Source organism: Mustela erminea, chromosome 5 (genome assembly GCF_009829155.1).
Source record: "Mustela erminea isolate mMusErm1 chromosome 5, mMusErm1.Pri, whole genome shotgun sequence".
Lineage (NCBI taxonomy): Eukaryota > Metazoa > Chordata > Mammalia > Carnivora > Mustelidae > Mustela > Mustela erminea.
The window spans coordinates 4,732,225-4,755,078 of record NC_045618.1 but is presented as its reverse complement, the minus strand read 5'-3'; the positions used below and the strand labels follow the sequence as shown (position 1 = coordinate 4,755,078).

Genomic DNA, 22,854 nt, shown 5'->3' with positions numbered 1-22,854 from the left:
GATACGGTGGTGAGGAGTGGCAGAAACACAAGACAGGAACATCTAATTCAGACCTGGAGTAAGGGTGGGTGTTCCCTGGAGGAGGTGCTACTTTCACTTTACTTTCTCTGACAGGCAATATATATACAAAGGTTAAAATTCAAAAGTATAAAAAGCTGGGGGGCCTGGGTGTCTAAGTCAGTTAATCATCTGCCTTCCGCCCAGGTCATGATCCCAGGCTCCTGGGATGGAGTCCTGCATCAGGCTCCCTGCTCAGTGGGGAGTCTGCTTCTCCCTCTGCCTGCTGCCCCCCTCCCGCTGTGCTCATTCTCTCTCTGACAAATAATAAAATCTTAAAAAAAAAAAAAAAAGGTATAAAAGCCACCCAGTTAAAAGGGAGAAAATTTCATGAAGTGAACAGAGTAGAGTGTCATATGCCACCGAGATTAAGAAAGCTACATATTGGGGCACCTGTGTGGCTCAGTCAATTAAGCATCTGACTCTTGATTTCAGGTCAGGTCCATGAGCTGAAATCATGGTCGGGAGACTGAGCCCTGCACTGGCCTTCTCCCCGGGTGTGGAGCCTGCTTAAGATGCTTTCTCTTCCTCCCCCTCTGCCCCTCCCCCCTCAGTGTGTGGGTGCATTCTCTTTCTCTCTCTCTCAAATAGTACTGAAAATTTTCCAACGGACATAACAATTAGGTCATCAGTGATTCGAGCAAGAGAAATTTCAGTGGGGGAAGAGGGCACACAAATCACACCCACAGGAGTTCAAGATAAATAAGTGGACAACGGGGAGTAAAGACAGATTTTTCCTAAAAGAAAAAAAGAAGGGACAATAATCAGAGTAGGGCCTAGTATTAAGGGAGTAGATTTTGAATGGATGAGGATGTTTATTACTACAGAGAAAAGAATCAGCAGAAAAAACCTTAGTTATAGTTAAGAAAACAATACTGGAATAACAACCCTAGAAGACAGAAGGGATAGGATCCAAACCATGCATAGAAGATAGAGACTTGGGTGCCTGGATGGCTCAGTCAGGTACACTGGCCTTCAACTCGGGTCATGATCCCAGGATCTTGGGATCAAGCCCCACGTCTGGCTCCCTGCTCAGCAGGGAGTCTGATTCTCCCTCTCCCTCTGCAACCACCCCACCCCTCCACTCCTGCTCTTGTGCTCTCTCTTTCAAATAAGTAAATAAAATTAAAAAAAAAAAAAAAGAGGAAGAAAGATACTTCTCCAATTGCTACAGGGAAGGTAAAGCTGGGAGGCTAAATGACATGGGATAAATTTGTTAGGATCAGAGAAATTAAGAGAGCTTGTAGAGAGAGTGAAGGTCATCAAGCCATAAGGAGAAGCTAGGGATGGAGGGGACTACTGAGAATACAGATTGGTAAAATTTTTGATCAGCCTCACATGTGACAATTCAAATGTTATTTTCAAAAGTCACCTCCTCCATGCACTCTTCCATGATCTACCCTTGGAAATAAGCTCTCCTTCCTCCAAACTCCCTCTAAACTTGACCTCTTGGGTGCCTGAGTGGCTCAGTTGGTTGAACAACTGCCTTCGGCTCAGGTCATTATCCGGGGGTCCTGGGTTCAAGTCCCACATTGGGCTCTCCCTGCTTTGCAGGGAGCCTGTTTCTCCTTCTCCCTCTGCCTGCCTCTCCCCCACTTGTGCTCTCTTTGTCAAATAAATAAATAAAATCTTTAAAAAAATAAATAAACTTGACCTCTTAACCTCTTAATATAGTTATTTAAGTATATAAGGGTGGGATCCTTTTCTGATTTAACTCTGAAGCATGGGGCTCGGTAAGTAACTGAACGACACAAAGTGTTCCTTCCCTCTGGCTTCAGGACTACAGTACTGAGGTCTCAATCATAACCAAGTACTAATACTAATGTCATCATAAGCTCCTATCCCCACAACACTGAAAGTCCCTTCACCGCCCCGACGCCCACACTCCACACACTTTGCCCCAATTCAAATGAGCATCTACTTTGTGGAAAAGCCCTGTGGAAGGGGAGCTCCTGGATACCAAGGAGAAAAAGACAGTCTCAACTCTAAAGGAAGACAAAAACATGTGTATTTATACTTTGCCTTCTCTCCCTTCTAATTTCAGCTTATCTTGCAAAACTCAGCCATAAAATAACCTTTCCCTCATCTAAACTCTCACACATTTAACTGCATCATTTCACTGGCAGCTGTAGGTCGTCTTGTGACATCAGTTAGACCTTTCAGCCTTTGATGTTGAGTAACTTCTGAAATGGTGATGCCCTATCCGTCCGATCAATCTGCACACCCCCTAAGGACAGGCTGAATTAAGCTGCTGTCATCTTCTGCAGTTCTAGTTCAGAGGGGCCTGAACAGAGCCCAGAAATGCTTTATTTTATACAAAGTGCTTCTCCCCAGTGTTTCAGCCATGTCAGAAAGAAGAAGAAGAAGAGCAACAGAATGTTATCAAGTTACTTAGGGGCGCCGGGTGGCTCAGGCAACTGAGCGTCTGCCTTTAGCTCAGGCCACGATCCCGAGGTCCTCGGATCCAGCCCCACGTCGGTCAGGCTCCCGGCTTCTCCCTCTTCCCCTCCCCTGTCTCGTGCTCTCTCTCTCTCTCAAATAAATCATGAAATCTTTTTTTTTTAAATGTTCATTTAAAATCAAAGTACCTCTTAGTAACACAGGAAATGAAAATAAAAACTGTTTTGAGTAACTCAAGAAGTACTTAGGTTAGAACAAAATCTTCCATCAGCTGTTGTACAGTCTATGCTTAAAAATCTTTTGCAACATGGATTTTTCCAAAGCACATTTTTTGGGAATTTTTTTTTTTTGAGATTTCTTACTATTATAAAGTTCCTTATATTTGGTAAAGATTTTACCATATCTTTTTTTTTTTTTAAAGGTTTTATTTCTTTATTTGACAGAGAGATAGCATAAGCAGGAGAGCAGCAGGAAGAGAGAGAGGGAGAGGCAGGCTCTCCACTGAGCAGGGAGTCTGATTCGAGGCTTGATCCCAGGAGCCTGGGATCATGCCCAGAGCCAAATGCAGCCGCTTAACCGACTGAGCCACCCAGGTGCCCCACCATATCTTTATTCTTACTGTTATAAAGTTCCTCGTATTTGGAGCTCCTGGTTGGCTCAGTCGATTAAGAATCTACTTTGGCTCATGGGGACCCTGCTTCTCCCTCTCCCTCTATCTGCCACTTGTTCTTCCTCTCTCTCTTTCTCTCTTAAATAAATAAATAAACAAACAAACAAATAAATAAATAAAATCTTAAAAAAAAAAAGTTCCTCATATTAATCAGATTTCCATTGCTTGGTTCTGTTCCTCTGTGACCACACGTGACAAATTGAACCCCTCTTCCATTTTTCAGGGATTTTTTTAATGATGTATGCAAAATGTTGGGGGGCCTGGGTGGCACACCAGTTAAACATCTGACTCTTGGTTTTGGCTCAGGTCGTGATCTCAGGGTCATGAGATCGAGCTCTGCACCCAGTACAGTCTGCTTAAGACTCTCTCCCTCTCCCTCCCTTCTGCACACATGCTCACACACTCTCTCTCTCAAATAAATAAATCTTTTAAAAAATAACATAGGCAAGATGTTAACAGTTGAATGAATTCCTATACTGGATGACTATTGCACTTCTGAGATTCTACATTTCTAGAGTCCCCCTAACTCCTGTCTCCATATTAAATAACCTGAGTCCTCTCAATGATTCCTCATACATCGTAATTTATAGACCTCTGATCATTCTGGTTAGGCTCATTCAACATGCCCTAGTCCTTGAGCAATAATCGTGTCTCAACCAGTGGACCAACTCCCACTGATTGGGAGTGGCTCCTCAGGTCTTATGTTGAAAAGGATTCTGATCTATCAGCAGGGCCTGCTTCAGGTCTTATGTTGAAAAGGATTCTGATCTATCAGCAGGGCCTGCTGCAGGTGTGAAAGAATCCCGCCACTATCTACCATCCCTACTCTAGACTATTGTCAAGATCCCTCTTAAATTATGGCCTCCAGACCTGAAGACCAACTTCAGGTAGCCCCTGACCAACACAGAGGACAGTGAAAGAACCTCTTCCTTTTGCATATGCCACATTTCTATTAATTTAACATAAAAAGATCATTTTAGAGAAATTAGCTAGAATTTTCCAGAGTACATTCAAGCAAGTTGTATTGTGCCATTAAAAAAAAGATTAATAGTGTGTAACGAAGTTGGCATTGAGGAAACGGGTTTTAGATTAACAGCTTTGGCATATATACTGTTTAGAGATGAATCAACTTGCCAAGCTACATAATTTATTCTTTGTGCTAAAGGAGAATACAATTCAGGATTTGAACACTGTGTGGCTGACTTTCCAGATCACTATTTTTTGAGGTATATTCTACTAATGAGTATTATGGAATTAAGAAAGAAAGTGTTTAGTAGTCAAACTTCAGAAATCATGGATTAAACCAAATTAAAGAGATTATTTCCTCTGTGGGTTAATCTTCATCATGGGCTGTAAATTCTGATTCTCCAAGGGAGAAGATAGTGTAAACATATTTCTCAAACCTAGTTTACTATCAGACTCTTCTCACAGACCATCCTTCTTAAAAGGACTCTTGTTCCAGAATTGTGGGGTTTTGTTTTTAAGATTTTATTTATTTCCTTTAGAAAGAGGGAGAGAGGGAGACTGTAAGCTGGGCAGGGGGCATAGGGAGAGCGAGAATCTCAAGCAGACTCCCTGCTGAGCGCAGAGCCAGTCCAGGGGCTGGATCTTACCATCCAGAGATCCTGACGTGAGCCCAAACCAAGAGCCCAATGCTTAACCAACTGAGCTACTCAGGTACTCCTGTTCCAGTATATATTGGATTGAGAAATGCTGTTCTTTGCCAGAATGATGGATTTGAGAGACTACTTCATGTAAGAATTTGGGGCATGTTTATGGTCAGTTCTCAACTGTTACATGTTTTATCTGCAGTTTCTTTCTATTCTTCAGAGTTCTCATGTTCTTGGCTTAGCTTAAATTAAAGCCATTATTGTAGGTATAACTGATGAGCTGTCATCAGTAATCTTTAAGGCATTAGGCAGAAGTGTGGTTTTTTGTTTTTGCTTTGTTTTGTTTTGGTTTTAATGTGGTTTTTAAAAGTGGAGAAGGGCAAATGTATTAATTATTAAAAAGGAAGAGAAGGTATCACAAATTGTTGTCTAGCAAATGAGTCTCGGGCAGAATTCCTAGCATAACGTCAAACAGATGGCTTATGAGCACTTAGTGAGGAAAGAAGTGACACTTAGGATTCAGCTAGGACTTCTCAAGACAAGCCCTTTCACATTAACATCATTTCCTCTTGGACAGGGTCACCAGATTGGTGAATCAGAGAAACACAGTAATGTGTAGGTTTTAGCAAGGCATTTACAAGTATGTCTCATGCAACTTCAGTGACAGGTTGGATAAATGTGGACTAGGCTGTAAGGAGGTTAAGATATAGAGCCGGTTGAATAAACCATATTCAAAAAGAGCTGCTAGATGAGGAGTGACTGCCTAATGGGTGTGGGCTTTCTGGGCGTGAAAATTTTCTGGAATTAAATAGTCATGGTGGCTGCACAACATTGTGAATTTACCGAAAAAAAGTATTGAATTGCATACTTTAGAATGGTTAAACATGGCAAATTTATGTTACGAATTTTATCTCAATGAAGAAAGGAGCTATTATGTTTTAAATTCAAAGAAAGCTCTTTAGGGAGTGTTACAGGTAAAACATTTTCATTGGCACTTATCAGTGATGTGTACTGATTGAATTTGAGTTTGCCTTATTGCTGGAGTGATGGGTTAATACACTGCATGACAGTTCTGCTTTCAAAATACCTTGAATCTAGTGATGAGCTTTAATAGTGATAAAATGTGACATCCTATACTGGGGTATAGTTGCAAATGGAGTGTCTAGGTACAGGACAGAGTAGTTCCATTAATGGGAAATAGCATTAGTGGGAAACCTGAACAAAATGAAATAAAACTATGTTGTTAAAACACATTCTATTAATGAGTCAATTTTTTTATTCTCTATTGACTCTATTAATGAGTCAATTCCCTCAATATATAAAGAGCTCTTACAAGTCAGTAAGAAAAGCCAGAACTCCGGGTGCCTGGGTGGCTCAGCTGGTTAAACACCTGCCTTTGGCTCAAGTCATGATCCTGGAATCCCAGGATCGAGCCCACAATGGCCTCCCTGCTCAGCAGAGTCTGCTTCTCCTTCTGCCCACAACCCACTTGTGCTTATTCTCTTGCACACTCTCTCAAATAAATAAAATCTTTAAAATTAAAAAAAAAAGTCAATGACTCAACAGAAAAATGAGCAAAGAGTTCAACTAAAACAGCTGACAGAAAAAGAAATACATCTGGCTTTTAGACACGTATAAAGATGCTCAGGGATGCCCAGCTGACTCTGTTGGCAGAGCACATGACTCTTCAGCTCATGATTTTAAAAGTTTGAGCCCTACATTGGTGTGGAGCCTACCTTTATTTTTTATTTTTTTATTTTTTTTTTTAAAGATTTTATTTATCCATTTGACAGAGAGAGATCACGAGCAGACAGAGAGGCAGGCAGAGAGGGAGATAGAGGGAAGCAGGCTCCCCGCTGAGCAGAGAGCCCGACGCGGGACTCGATCCCAGGACCCTGAGATCATGACCTGAGCCGAAGGCAGCGGCTTAACCCACTGAGCCACCCAGGCGCCCAAGCCTACCTTTAAAAAAAAAAAAAAAAAGGAAAGAAAGAAAAAATTAATTAAAGCTTTTTAAAAAGATGCTCAGCTTCACTCAAAATTAGATAATCTGAAAATGAAACTACAAGGAAATACCATTTTTCACCTCCAAAATTCACAAATACTCAAAAAAACTATTCATACTGCAGGCTGGTAAAATTATGGGTAAGCCAGCCCTCTCGTATATTGAGGATGGAACAACCCTCCACCGAGAAAGTTGACAATATTTATCAAAACTAAATGTACACACTCCGAAATTCCACTTTTAGAAATTTACCCTCCAAGAATATGCACAAGCATGAGATGGCAAACACAAAAAGTTGCTAACTAGAAGACTATTTATAATAACAAAGTTGGGGCACCGGTAGGTTAAATCTATACACAGAAGAGCTGTGCAAATGTGGAGATAAAAATGTGGCACTCTAGGGCACCTGCGTGGCTCAGCTGGTTGAGCAACTGCTGTCAGCCCAGGTCATCATCCTGGAGTCCCAGGATGGAGTCCCACATCGGGCTTCCTGCTCAGCGGGGGTCTGCTTCTCCCTCTGACCTTCCCCCTCTCGTGCTCACTTGCTCTCATTTTCTCTCTCTCTCAAATGAATAAATAAAATCTTTAAAAAAAATGCGGCACTCTAATGTACTCATGTGGAATAAGTCACAAGATGCAAAGCAAAATGTACAGTGCACTATCGCTTCTAAAGAAGGAAATAAAAGTGACTTGTATCTCTACGTACTGAATACTGAAGCACACGCATTCATGACAGTGGTTCCATCTGGAGAAAAACTGGGTGGCTGGGACACAGCTTTTCACTGTATACCCCAGCACAGACTCTAAGACAGGTTCATGTATTATCTCTTTTTTTTTTTAATGATTAGGAAAAAAAGTTTTAGTTAAAAAACTAAAATCTACCTAAAAAATATTTTGGGGGGAATTCTCAAGTTTTTAAAGGAAAACCCTCAGAGTCAAACCACTGCTTAGCACTACCAATTCAACCAATGATTAAGAAACACTGTCCAGACTAATGATAGAACAGTATGTTTTCAGGGAAGAAAGACATTTTGTTGCAATAGTCCTGTAAGTAGTAAGTATATTTTGTTTCCTTATAGCTGTTCTAAAGGTCATCTGACCTGCATGTTATTTGGGTTTTGTTTTGTTTTGATTTGATTTCATTTGACAGAGACAGAGCGGGCAAAAGTGGGGAGAGCAGCAAGCAGAGAGAGAGGGAGAAGCAGGCTCCTTGCTGACCAGGGAGCTGGATGAGGGGCTTGATCCCAGGACCCCAGCATCATGAGCTGAGCAGAAGGCAGCTGCTTAACTGACTGAGCCACCCAGGAGTGCCGGCATATGTTATTCATAATGAAATGACTGGCTATACTGTGAGGCTTTTTCTTAAGATTTGTTATTTATTTGACAGAGAGAGAGACAGCAAGAGAGGGAACACAAGCAGGGGGAGTGGGAGAGGGAGAAGCAGGCTTCCTGCTGAGCGGAGAGCATGATGTAGGGCTCTATCCTAGGACTCCAGGGTCATGACCTGAGCCAAAGGCAGATACTTAAAGACTGAGCCACCCAAGCGCCCCGAGGCTTTTTCTATTTATTTTCATATCATTTTACTACAATGATCATCGGTTTTTCCTCCTTCTTTTCAATTTTTCCTTTTCTAATTTTTCCCCATTAGCTCCCTTGATACTTCAGTTTCTTCTGCTTCAGTTTTTAGGAACACTAATTAATCCTATTCTAGAGAATATTTTGATTTTGATGTGGCTGAGTAATTATCCCCAGAAACAGATATTTTCTACGTTATGGATACATACCCATCACAACAATAGTATTTTCCTTCCACTACAAAAGTCTTACAATTTTGCCTAAAGCCAGCATCCTCTCAGTCCCCAGACATCTGCCCCAACAGAAGCCAAGCCCTGGGCTGGCAGCTGCCTCTCCAGTGCTCCTTCTGCTTTTCGTTATGATTTCCAGTGAGTCAACAGGAAGGTATTCTGAGTAAAGAAGAAATAGAGGCCTTTAGACAGGACTTTCCTCCACCCACAACACCAAAAAATACAGCTCTTGCCAAACGATCCAAGGCAATTTCCAATCCAGTTTGCCACTCCTGTCTGCATGAGGTCATTATTTTAAAAACAAGCAAGTGGGAAGAAGAAATGCTTTTCTAAGCTAAATCAAAAGTAGATCCCAGGCTGTGAACAAGGAAACCAACTGGGAACTCTCTGGCCTCCCCAGAACCCCCGTATTTTACTCCATCATCTCTATTGCATCCATTTCCACTTCCAGGGAAAGTCTTTGTGAGCAGGAGTTAGGTCAAAAAAGTTAAGCATACACATTTGTCACAGGCCAGTATCATGCTTCTAGACACCTACAAAATTCCCTAAACTTAGATTTTACGTTCATCATATTTTTTTTTTAGATTTTATTTTTTAAGTCATCTCTACACCCAACTTGGGGCTCAAACCCACAACCTTGAGATCAAGAGCTGCATGTTCATGGCTGAGCCAGCCACGAGGCCCTATGTTTACTACGTCTCTCATAAGCATGAATAAATCTTTTACCAATCAACATTTTTTTAAAAGATTTTATTTATTTATTCAACAGAGAGAGATCACAAGTAAGCAGAGAGGCAGGCAGAGAGAGAGAGGGAAGTGGGCTCCCTGCCGAGCAGAGAGCCTGATGCGGGGCTCGATCCCAGGACCCTGGGATCATGACCTGAGCAGAAGGTAAAGGCTTTAACCCACTGAGCCACCCAGGCGCCCCCCCAGATCAACAAACATTTAATAGCTACTTACGTAATGTCCATCACTATCTTTAGCTCTCCACTGAATAAGGAAAGTATAAGACAGAATCCAACACTCTAGTCAGACACTAAGCTATGAGACAAATCAAAACAAAACAAAGACATGAGACAATCAGAGAACTGTCGTGAGACAGTCAGAGGGGCAAGCCAGACACCGCAGCGAGCAGCAGGCAGGCGCAGACAGTACCTCGCCCGTAGGACAGCCTGGCAGTTACCAACTCCAGGAACCAGTAGACTTAAACGGTGGGCTGACATGTCGCCCCTTCCAGGCCTAGAGAGGCTGACAGCACCAGTAGTACTAGGGTCACCCAGAGCAGGTTCAGAAGTGCACGGAGAGTTACAAGACTATCAGGCGAGGGATACTAACTCATTTTTTTCCCCTCTGTAAAAATAATGCCTATCTCACAGTTGTGCTGTATATCAAGTCCATCATCATTCTGCTGCGTTACCGGTAGTGATGGTTGCTGTCAGTATTTTTAGAAGCAGTAGAACTAAGTGGCAGAATGACCCTGTAAGTACTTGCCAAACCTGAAATCCGGATCTACCACTTACTGGATGGGCGAGTCAGCCTCCAGCCTTGCTTTCTTTTCTGTTAAATGTAGATAAGAATAAGTACCTCGAGGGGCTTCCAGACTAGCTGGTCAGAGCACACAAGGAAAGCAGTAAGCACAGCGCCAGGAGTGCAGTAACTGCTCACGAAATAGTAACAAATGGTCCCAAGGGTGACAGTGAAGAGGCAGAGGAGGACCGTGATCTTGGGGCAGACAGAAAATACCTTCTAGTATGACGTCCTTGCAAACTGCAGGGTTGGGTTTTGAGGTTTTAGTCTGTTTCCTTTTAGCTGTTGTAAAAGTATCTATTGAGGTTTCTGTAATAAAATGCCTTATTAAAAAATGACAAAGTAATTCTTCCTGACATAGAATTAGAAGAAAAAATTAAAAACATCCAAGTTTAAGCAAGTAAACTTTTTCTCCAAAGTAAAACATTAACCAGATCTTTCACTTATTATATGTTTATGATGTTTGAATCACACACGTCAAGGCAAAGGGATCAAATCAGAATACCAGGACCTCCTCTGGGAGAAAAACCAAGCGGCAGAGTCATGATTCAATCAGGTGGGGAGCCAAGCCTCCGTACTCAAGTGGCACTTCACTCAGTCTGCTCAAAGATACCGTCTCTAGGCAACCAAGTCCCAAATTTTAAACAAACAGCCCCAGTCAGATGAATCACTTCCGGATGGTCTCACTTTGCCTACCAGCACTTTCTTATACAAATACTTCCCGTGAAGGAGTTTATTCAGCAGCTCAATTGCAAACAGTGAGGAATTAGTTTATCAAATGCCAGATGGCTTAAAAATGTTCAAAACAGGTCCTGCCACCGACAGATATCCCCAAAGTGCTAAACTTTGAAGCAGAAGAAATTACACTGAAATCAGGGACAGGTCACCATGCAAAGCCAGAAAATTAAATTCCTAGAACATGCCAATGTAGGCCCTCAAATAGATTTTTACTATTTTTTCACTGGGAACATTAAAATATATAAACACAACTGTTACTCTGACCTTGAAGACAAGAAATATATGCCAAATTTGATCAGATGGATGGCCCACTTAGCCCAGTTAGACTTTCCCAACCTTGACTGTTGGACAATCCACACACTTAGCCAGCCAACTAACACTGGTTTCCTGTGGCCACACCCACTCCAAGACTTACTGAAAATAAGGGGAACTGGTGAAGTATTAAACCCAACTCCTGGCTGCAAGCTCCTTTCTTCTGCCTGAAAAGAATGCTATATGAGTCACACTATTCTTCATGAACTAATTAAAGACCATTTCATCTGTTAACAAGAACAGAGAGGGAAAAGGAGTTAACAGTCCAAAATGAAAACTGCAGTAGGACAGAGCAACTGTCATTAACAGACCAGGAAAAAAATCAAGACATTAGAAAATCAAGTCAGGGGGTGCCTGGGTGGCTCAGTGGGTTAAGCCTCTGCCTTCGGCTCAGGTCATGATCCCAGGGTCCTGGGATCGAGCCCCACATTGGGTTCTCTGTTCAGCGGGGAGCCTGATTCCCCCTCTCTCTCTGCCTGCCTGCCTACTTGTGATCGGTCAAATAAATAAATAAAATCTTTTTAAAAAAATCAAATCAGTAAATCAGAAGATAGATGTGAGACACATATCTAGAATGCTGATAAAACAGACAAAATGATAAAGAGCCATAAAACAAACTATACAGATCTAACCTACCAACAGACACCCCAAAATAAAACCAATAATAACCAATAATAAATCAGAATAAAAAATCAGAACCAATTAACAAAGGTTCAACAACTTCCTAGAGCTAAAACAAAAAAGATAACATAAATCAAGAGTTTCCACATAAGAGGCAAAGTTACCAAGCCAACATCAACCCTAATATGTAACTCGAGGAAACACTGAGAAACAAGAATTTTCCAAGTTTCAAATAATGAAAAATTGTTAAAAAAAAAAAAAAAAGTTACTTGTACGGCGCTAAAATCAAGTTAGCTTTGGGGTGCCTGGGTAGCTCAGTAGGTTAAGCCTCTGTCTTCGGCTCAGGTCATGGTCTCAGGGTCCTGGGATCAAGCCCCGCATCAGGCAGGCTCTTTGCTCTGCAGAGAGCCTGCTTCCCCCTCTCCCTCTCTGCCTGCCTCTCTTCCTACTTGTGTTCTCTGTCAAATAAATAAAATCTTGAAAAAAATAAAAAATAAATCAAGTTAGCTTCATTTAGATATTTCTCAGTAAGTACAAGAAAATGAAGTCCAACACATTTTCTCAAGAAAAATGAAATACAGGTGCACCCAGGTAGCTCAGTGGGTTGAGTATCACCAGACTTTTGGTTTCTGCTCCAGTAGTGGGACTGAGCTCTGGGGCAGGCTCTGCGGACAGTGGGGGAGTCTGCTTGGGATTCCCTCTCTCTCCCTCTGCCCCTCTCCCCACAAAATAAATAAAACCTTAAAAAAAAAAAAAAAAGAAAGAAAGAAGGGGTGCCTGAGTGGCTCAGTCGTTAGGCATCTGCCTTTGGCTCAAGGCATGATCCAGGGTCCTGGGACTGAGCCGTGAATTGGGCTCCATTATCAGCAGGGAGCCTGCTTCTCCCTTTCCCACTCCCCCTGCTCGTGTTTCCTCTCTCGCTGTCATCTCTCTCCATCAAATAAATAAATAAAAGCTTTAAAAAAAAAAAAAGGAAAATGAAATATATTTCGCCATAGAAGAATGAAGAGTCTAGAAACAGAACTATACACAATTTAATATTTGACAAAGTAGATATCAATTGCTAATAGCTAGTAAAAAGATTGTGGGTTATTTGTTTTGTTTTGTTTTTTGTTTTTATTTGAGAGAGAGCATGGGGTGGGGGGGGCAGAGGGACAGGGAGAAGCAGACTCCCCGCTGAGTAAGGAGCCCAACTGGGGGTGCTCAATCCCAGGAAATCATAACCTGAGCCAAAGGCAGAGGCTTAAGCCACCAAGGTGCCCCAAGATTGCTTTCAAATGACAGAATAATTTAGAAAACACCGTAAGATTTAAAGACCTAGATTTCTAAAAAAAATTTAAACCATTAAATCAAAGAAAAGCCAACAATATAAACTTCACACTTTAGCAAGGTTTTAGAGAAATGAAACTACCTAAGCATTGAATTTATAGAAGAAATTACAAAGAGAAAGATTTAACACCTCAACTGCATAAAATTTAAAACTTCTGTACAAAGGGTGACTGGCTGGCTCAGTGGACCACACAACTCCAGATCTCGGGGTTGTAGGCTGGAGCCCCACAATGGGTGTAGAGATTACTTAAAAATAAAATGAAAATAAAATAGTCAGAAAAAATTAAAATAATAAAACTTCTATACAGTGGAAAAAAAAAAATAAAATGGAAAGCCAGGGGCGCCTGGCTAACTCAGTGGGTTAAAGCCTCTGCCTTTGGCTCAGGTCATGATCTCAGGGTCCTGGGATCAAGTCTCAAGTGAGGCTCTCTGTTCAGTGGGAAGCCTGCTTCCCCGCCTCTCTCTTTGCCTGCCTCTCTACCTACTTGTGATCTCTGTCTGTCAAATAAACCTAAAAAAAAAAAAATCTTAAAAAAATGGAAAACCAAGAGAAAATGTTGGTAGTAAATACAACGGAAGGGGGGCACTTGGGTGGTTCAGTGGGTTAAAGCCTCTGCCTTCAGCTCAGGTCATGATCCCAGGGTCCTGGGACGGAGCCCCCACATCGGCCTCTCTGCTCAGCAGGGAGCCTGCTTCCCTTCCTCTCTCTGCCTGCCTCTCTGCCTGCTTGTGATCTCTGTCTGTCAAATAAGTAAATATAATCTTAAAAAAAAAAAATACAAGAGAACATTGATGTCCATATTATGACAGTTCATGAAAGTTAACCTCATGACCCTACTAGACCAACATCATCAACAGTTTGCACAATAAAATAAAACTGATAACAGGTACATGGGAAAAATGTTTAAACTATCCAGCAATCAAAGCAATGATTTTATACTGGAATTAGCCTAAATAACTTACGGATGTTATGTAACCACTGAAAATAGTAATTAAGACAAAAATATAGCAATTAAAAAGTCTAACTTTGTGAATACCACTATCTAAAAATTTTATAGATGGTTTTTCCTTTTACTTAAGCCCTTCCTTTCTTCTGTATTACAAAATTTATGGTCACTGTAAAAAGCATTTTAAACATACCAAAGTGTTCTAAAATAAAAAGGAAAAGTCTTCTCACACGCTCCACCCCCACACTCCACTCCCTAGAGGTACCCTCTATTTCTGGTGTTTCCTTCCAAACAAAAGCTTAAATCTGAAGTGAAAAACTAGAGCTACCAACCGTTAAGACCTTGAAAGTGCCCAGATAATTCTCCAGAAATGTTTACTAACACGTCATCATCTTCGTATTACATCTGTTTTTGCCCCAGGGACCAGGACAGACAATATACCCACTGAGTGTTCACTGCAGCCCTACCATAGCTCAGACACTGTGCCGGGCAAGTAGACCTCACGGCACCTTAGGCACCTCCGTAAGATGCGGGGTGTCTCCATTCTGCAAAGTACAAACTTGGGCTCACTCCAAAGGTGATGCTTAACCAACTCACTTTGCAACTTAAACAACTTGCAAAACCAGAATCAAAAATCACACCTGCCAAAACTGAAAGTCCTCATTCTTTTCACTTCATGTAACTCAACCGTCAAGATTTTAAAAACGTTTTGTTCAGACTTTTAAAATGTCTGTTTCATTTAATTATAAGTATTATGAGACTAAAGTCATATGACCTTTCTTAGTACTTAGTGCTTAGTACTAACAGATGACTGCCTAATATGTATCAGGTTACTCTCCAGATTTTTTTTAAAAGATTTTATTAATTTGTCAGAGTGAGAGAAAAAGAGAGTGTGGACACAAGCAGGGGGAACAGCAGGCAGAGGGAGACGCAGGCTCCCCGCGGAGCAGGGAGCCTGACGCAGGACTCCATCCCAGGACTGTGGGATCGTGACCTGAGCTGAAGGCCAACATTTAACTGACTGAGCCACCCAGGCATCCCTACTCTCCACATTTGTAAATTGTAACTTTTGCTAAGTGTCTCAGCTACACCACAGGGTAAACAGCAGTAAAACATTTTCCTAGCTACACTAGGAGCTAATCTTCCCATTTGTAACATTATTACCATGTGCAAAAGCACTCTTAGTTTGAACTTTAACAAATACTTCTTTTTTATATATATACTTTTTAAAAAATATTTTATTTATTTATTTGACAGAGAGAAAGAGAATAGCAGGGGGAGCAGCAGGCAGAGGGAGAGGGAGAAGCAGACTCCCCACTGAGCAGGGAGGCTGATGCAGGGCTGGATCCCAGGGCCCTGGGCTCATTATCTGAGCCAAAGGCAGATGCTTAACCACTGAGCCACCCAGGTGCTCCAATACACTTTTAAATGCAACCAACTTCTTATTAGTAAGTCTATCCAAAGCAGGTGCACCAAGGTAAGCTTCAGAAAAGAGAATAGGGATTTTTTCATCTGTGTCATCATTTTAAGAGTTAAGACTAGGGGTGCATGGGCCAGTCAGTTAAGTGTCTGCTTTAGCTCAAGTCATGATCCCAGGGTTCTGGGATCGAGCCCCACATCAGGATCCCTGCTCAGCGAGGAGCCTGCTTCTCCCTCTCTCTCTGCCTGCCGCTCCCCCTGCTCTATGCTCTCTTCTCTCTCTCTGTCAAATAAATAAAATCTTTAAAAAAAAAAAATTAAGACTAAATCCCACCCCATACTTTAATAACTATGAATACATGAGTATACCCAGCTTGCAGTCAAACGTGCCATTAAGTAACGACATTTACATGGCCCCATTACTCACACAGGGTCTCACGAGGCAACTAAATTAGTTTTCCCATCTGTAAGAGGAGAGCATGGATCAGCCTCCTACAAATGAAGTGATATTCCTCCATCTGGGGATTCTAGAAGCCAGTGGGCAAGCTGTTCTTCTGAGCCACCTCACCTACCATTTTTTATTTTCTTGCCTAATTAAACGTCTTTAACTTATTTTCATGATCGCGGTGTACCAGCCTGGATATATCCAGATTTTACTGGAGTTCTGATCCCATGAAGAGGAGAAGAGATCTGAAGAGCCCATCCTGTTCAATGTCAACAACAAAGACATATGCACAAAAGAGAATTTGTTCTCAAGACTGGATTTGTTTTCACAATCCTTTCTCAATTCCCCCAAATTAGAGAAGGAAGAGTGTCTCTATCTGGTGCTATGCTCTTGTTAACAACATATCATCTCTGGCGGTCTCCAACCAGCTGGAACCCTTAGTTCCCCTTCTACAAGGGGCTAGGGTACCCTGCCCCTTCAGCTGGGGTAGGGACACAGCAAAAGGAACGTGGCCCAAAACAACAAGCCTCTGAAAGAAGGCACACTTCATCGTCAAACTCAAAGACTGCTACGATCACCCTTCTTACTGTGACCTTTAACCTAACTGAATTCTCTCCTGGCTCCGCTCAGGCACTGTCCTCACCTGCACGCTGCCTGCTCTGCCAGGCCCGATGTGTTCTCTTCTTGGGGCTGCTCACGTAGACATTCTGACCTTTCCCTCGATTACTTCCTTCTGACCGAGACTCAAGCACTTCCTGTACCTCATGCATTTAAATTTTGCCTCCCCAAGTGGAAATGTTATTCACCTCTACAACTGCCCCTTAGCCAAAACAAATGTAAGGCCCATCAGAACAGGCAAAAAGATAAAAATAAACACATAAAAATACACACACATTAGGGAGCCTGGGTAGCCCAGTGGGTTAAGCCTCTGCCTTCAGTTCAGGTCATGATCCCAGGGTCCTGGGATCGAGCCCCACTTCGGGCTCTATACTTGGCAGGGAGTCTGCTTCCCCCACTCCCTCTGCCTACTTGTGATCTCTCTCTCTCGTCAAATAAATAAATTTTTTTTTTTAATTAAAAAAAATAAACCCACATTTAAAATGCCTGGTCTGCTTTGCCGTCCTTAGCAAAAAGCCCTGAATCCTCAGATAATATTTTATTCATTTCCATATTAAAGCTACTCTCCAAAACATAGGAAAAAGCAGAATCTCTATATTCTCTTTTTTCCAACCACTCCTGGTGTACTCTTCTATGGAACCACTCCTGAATTCTCCCACTTAACCTTTGAGGGAAACGTAAACCCACACCACAACACACTCTCATTTCTCTATAAGCACCCTTCCACTCACTGTTTCCACACACTCATATTCACGCTCTCTACACAATCTCCTCTCTTCTCGGGAAGGAGCTCTGTTACAGGTAGGGGAGAAAACAGAGTGTCCTAGGATACACAATGGAGCCCCTGTACTTGAAGGGGAGGAGCATCGGTATTATAAATAGAACCAAAGAGGGGAACCTTTTCTCCCTTGGATCTCTCTGATCTTCCCCCCTGGACTTGGAAGGGGTGTAAATTCCAAACTCTGGGGCTCCTCCAACTTGGGAGGTGTGGAGGTTGTGAAGGAAACAGGATCCGGGCCAATCCGAAAAGGTAAGCCAGGCTCTCGCTGGACGGGAAAGTGTGGCCCTCGCTGCACACGAGGTGGAGCCCGGCTCACCAGGGCAGAAAACCCAAGAGGAGCTGAAGCCCCAGCTAATACGGAAGGGCAGGTGATTTGCCTGTGGTTTACCTCAAACGCTTTTTAGGGGTGGTAGCACCCACTTCAGATGGCCAGTAGAGATCGTAGTCTTCTTTTCTAGGGGATTCTTCCAAGCCCTTTCTGGTAGTAAAATCTAAATACACGCCTCCAAAGTTGATTTTCTCTTCAAAGCTTTCAACAATAACCACCACCACCACGGCATCCTGTGACTGCCTCCATAAAACAAACCAGGCACATTTCCACAACGCCAAGCCAAGAGGGCAATGTGCCACGATTTTACCCTTCCTTATAACCCAAAGCATAAAAAATAAAGACTGTAACCAATGTCTCACTGCACTTCCTAAGTTTGCAAAAGCGTCCAGCTAAAGAACCCTCCAGGTGATCATGGATGTTAAGGAAATAGGCTGCTTTTCAATTCTGGGAAAAACACCTGACAGAATGGAATGCACTCCAGAGCAGATGGAAATGTGCCTTGCTGCCACAGCACTCGGAGAAGGAAATGTGACTGACAGAAAACACCATTCTGGTCAGATTGTCATAACCCAGCACAAGGCCGAGTTCTAAAAGGTTTCTGGATCTTGCTTCTCAGTGAAGGGGGCCCAGCAGAACCACAGGAAGCCTTTAAAACATACAGATGTAGGGAACCCTGGGTGGCTCAGTCAGTTAAGCAACTGCCTTTGACTCAGGTCATGATCCCAGAGTCCTGGGATCGAATCCCACATTGGGCTCCTTGCTCGGCAGGGAGCCTGCCTCTCCCTCTGCCTGCTGCTCCCTCTGCTTGTGCTCTCTCTGACAAATAAATAAATAAAAACAAAAATATACAGATGTCTAGACCTTCAGCCCAGATTTTCTCAACCAGAATCTCTATGGTAAGGCACAAATATCTGTATTTTTAAGTTCCCCAGATGATCTAACTAACTGTATGAATTGATTTTTTTTTTTTTTTTTGAGAGAGAGAGCTAGCACAAGCAGTGGGGAGGGGAAGCGGACTTCCCACTGAGCAAGGAGCCCGATGTGGGGCTGGATCCTAGGACCCTGGGGTCAGGAACTGAGCTGAAGGCAGATGCTTAACTAACTGAGCCACCCAGGCACCCCTGAATTGACTTTTTTTAAAAAAGCTACTGCTCAGTCAAGAAAACTACAAGTAGACCATGCAAACGCAGGCTCTGGTGTCCTCGCTGAAATGAAAGAGTTCAAGCAGAGGAGTAGCTGAACTACATCAGTGGAGCAAGGGAGTGGCAGCCAAGAGAGCCTGTGTTAAAAGGGAATTTCAGTGTGGAAACCCAAGATTAAAACAAAAGAAGAAGTGCTTCAGATGGAGGAAGGAAGGGCGCTGGGGTTCTTCCCTCTCATTCCCAAGTCACCTCAACAGAGAGAGACACCAGAGGCTTCACAGAGCACAAGATGGTCTCCCAGATGCCAGCTGCAGCTTTCAGATTCTTTGACCTTCCAAAACCAGATCTAGTTCAGTTTAAGTAACAGAGGACTTAATCTTCTCCCCCTCCATGGGGCCCTTACAAACTCTGTATGAGAAACATCCCCCTCCTTTTTTTTTTTTGGAAACATCCCCTTTTCTAATTACATATTCACTTCCTGCTGTTTAAACCTTCTATTTAGAAAAATAAGTGTTATTATCATTCTTCCCACCTAAACCATCATTAATTCCCTCCCCCTAGTCTAAAGGAAAAGCTTTAAAGCTCAGAAAAGCAGCAGCCCGGATTCAAGACACCTAAAGCATGCCAGAGGGAACACCAGGGACAGAAAAAGGAAGATGGGACCAGGGAGGGGCACAAAAGGGACTCCAACTGTGTCTTTTGAGAGGAAAAGGAAAAGGACTAACACTTGTAACTTCAGAAATACGAGGATTTTTTTTTTGTATTGTTCTCTGAACTTTCCTAGACTGCTTTAAGATTTTCAGTATTAACCAAACCAAACAAAAATACCTTTGTTTATTAGCACCATTTGAAACACCCTTGATTTTCATGAGACTTTGATCACAAATACCTTCCATTATCCCATACTGGCCTTTTCCACCAAAGCTCACATATAGGAAACATGATCTGTAATTACATCTATCTGCCCTGGGGCCTTGTAAAGGAGCACAGGCAACAGAACAAAAGAAATGAACCACTGATAGCGAACTGACACTCCAAGAATAAGACGGCAAGGTGTCGGAGCATCTGAAAAAAGAAAAGCTGCCCTATACACTCACTTTACAAAGAAAGCAGAGGATGCTGACTTTGGTAAACTTTGGACATTGCCAAATGGACGGGCCTGTTCCCAGAGCACTACCAAAGCAGAAAATGAATCCCAATTCATATATTAAAACCAGTGAAGAACCTGTGAAACATTAAGGCCAGGAACTTCAAACTTCAAAAATGCTCTTTCTGGGGCATCTGGCTGGCTCAGGCATAAAGTATGTGACTCCTGATCTCAGGGTCCTGAGTTCGAGCCCCATGTTCGGTATGGAGCCTACTTTAAAAAAAAAAAAAAAAAAAGAAAAGAAAAGAAAAGTTAAAAAAAAAAACTGTTATTTCTCCCAAACAGCTGGTAGTGCCCAAAATGTGCATCATAAGCACAAAACCAAACAACACATATCTGGAAATTTTTCAGAATACTTAAGTGCCCATCAAAGAGTTTCACAATAAACTGCCATCAAGGCTACTTGCTCCCATGAATAAATACCCTACCTATACTTACTCCTTCAAACTACCAGCCTCCTCCAATCACGCCTACAACACATTCAAAGAGATCTCTATCTGTGTTCACACCATAACAGCTCCCTTCTCTCCAGCCGGCCAATCTTTACCTCTTTGCTTCTTCCAAATGACAAAGGTACTCATAAGCCACATTCTGACGTCTCCTCTCATCCATCTCCTCGGCAGTGAGTCTCTCATTATCCAGGACAGCTAAAACATGAAAGAAAAGAATGTAAACACAAGGACCTGTAACCCTTCTGAGCGATAAAAGAATGCCACAGCATCAAATTCCTGTTAGTCACCGAAAGAGGCAGGGTAACCTGTGGAGATACATGGACAGCCAGATGTACTACAAGGACTTTCCTAGAACGGCAATTACGGGGTTTCAAGTACATTCATCTAACCCCTATGATAACATAAACATTGTTTACTATATAGACAATAAATTTTATTGTAACTTGAAAAAAGTATACGGACTTGAGATTTTGGCCCAGATCTGCTCTTGTCTATCTGCCAGACTCTCTCTTGATACAGAGCTGATCATGTCATTTTCCCTTTTTTATTAATAACCAAAGCCAGCAATCACTGAGAACTAAATGGCAGTACTGTGCGAAGCATTTTCCGTGCATCCTCTCACTGAAGTCCCACAGCAGTCCTGTGATCATCCCTCCTGTTTTACAGATGAGGTAACAGGCTGGCTTGCTCTTCGCTCCACCGCTAATCAGCGCTTGGATCTAGATTCAAACCCAGGCAATCCGTGTCAACCTGCCTCCTTCATGGACACCCAGGGTAGGGCATAAACTCCAAATTCCTTGGGATGGCACTCAAGGCCTTTCCCAGTTTGGCCCCAACTATTTTTAGAAACTCTTCTCCCTCTCCCTGCCCCTTCTCATCCCACCACTGTGCCCTTCTACCCTTCAAGACCTTAATTCACGCTCTTTCCTCGAGTTTCCTCTCTGACCCCGCCCTGCCCCGTCGGACTTTGCGTCGTTCAAGGCTCGCTGCTGAAATGCGTCTACCTGTGTTCCCACTGCCTTTCCCCAAGACCCTCCTCCTCACGACCCTACTGCCAGGCCGGTTCTGCCCCTTTTATCTCTATGGCACCTGCCTGTCATTAGGTTGTACACCTGTCCCTGTCTGATTAAAACGTTCTTGGAAGGCAGGGCCTGATCTTACTCATCTTTAATTTCACAAAGTGACACAGTACCGCACACCTAACTGTTGGGTGAAATGACCCTAAACACGGACCCTTATCCCGAGAACACACACTAAAAACGAAATCTCCGGGTTCCGAAGGGCTCGCCTTCGGCGGGTGGCACAGCTCTCCCACCTACAGTTCAATGACGTTCCACCGACAGCGGCAGAAAATGAGGTTCAGAAAATGAGGAAGTCATGGGGTTGGGTTCTGGGTTTTTTCTTTCTTTCTTGTTTTAATTTTTGAAATTGTGCGAGGGAACTAAACCCGAGAAAGGTGAAGTGGCCCGCCCAGGGTCGCCCCTCTCCGCCGGCCTGGGGCCCGGCAGGTCCGCACCCCGGGGCCAGCTCGCAGGCAGCAGTCGGGGCAGCGCCTCCCCGCGAAGCGCGAGGGAGCCCGGTCTCCGGGACACGCCCTGCCCCGGCCTCCTGCCACCTCACCCGAGGTCGTCCCCCCCGCGCCAAATCTCGGCGGCTCCCGGAGGCGGACTCCGAGGCGGGAGGCGCTGGGTGGGGCCGAGGGTCGCGGCGTCCCGGTCCCGGAGAGGAGGCCGCCCGCGTCCTCGCCACCGCCTCGGGGACCCGGCTGGGCGCCTCGCGGCCCGCCACCCCTCCCTCCCGCCGCCCGGCCCGGCCGGCTCTTCCGGGTCCGCGCGGCCCGCAGCCGCCCTGCCGCACCCTCCCGCCCGCGCGAGCCCCCGGGAAACCGGCGCCCCGGAGGCAGCGAGCCCGGCCCCCAAGCCCCGGTGCCGCGGAGCCCCCGCACTCACAGCCATAGTGCGGCCGGGCCACGCCCAGTCCGTCAACCTCGTCCGCGGCGGACATGGCGGCCGAGCCCGGGTCTCTGCTGAGGAAGCGGTGAGACCTTGAAGGCGCGGCCGGCGGCAGCTGCAGCTCCTGCAGAGTGCTCGGGCTGCCGGGCGGGCTGAGGCCCCGCCCCGCCGTCCGGCCCCGCCCCCGCGCCCCGCCCTTCTGGCCCCGCCCCGCGCAGCCACGCCCTCAGCAGGCGGAAGGAAGGAGGCAGGTCCTCTCAGCTAAGCAGGGGTGGCCGCCCCCGCCCTGGAGCCCTGCCCTGCGGGCCTCCGCCCCATGGGCAGGTCGCGGACTGAAAAGACCAATTTAGGGGGAAAAAGAGGTGTTCCTAAACCAGAGTAGAGTAGAGGTTGCGCTGAAGAAAAAGGTGTTACAGAAGAAGCAAGCGCTTATGGGCCGGGATGAAATTCAGCATTAAATAAATCCACTTCAAAGTTTAAGAAAGGGGCACCTGAGGGACTCCGTGGATGACGCCTCTGCCTTCATCTCGGGTCAGGACCCCCCGG

At 44.1% G+C, this 22,854-nt stretch overlaps 1 protein-coding gene across 1 annotated transcript in view; it reads right to left on the bottom strand.

Moving 5' to 3' along the window:
- The window catches only part of IQGAP1 (IQ motif containing GTPase activating protein 1), a 101,318-nt gene extending 78,842 nt beyond the window's left edge, over positions 1 to 22,476 (bottom strand). Inside the window, exons 1-2 of the mRNA XM_032342036.1 lie at positions 22,306 to 22,476; positions 20,452 to 20,551 (exon numbers count right to left, since the gene is read on the bottom strand). Of these exons, the coding sequence (XP_032197927.1) occupies positions 20,452 to 20,551; positions 22,306 to 22,360 (155 nt within the window). The 5' untranslated portion in view covers positions 22,361 to 22,476. The remainder of the gene's footprint in view (positions 1 to 20,451; positions 20,552 to 22,305) is intronic.
- Between the last annotated feature and the right edge of the window lie 378 nt (positions 22,477 to 22,854).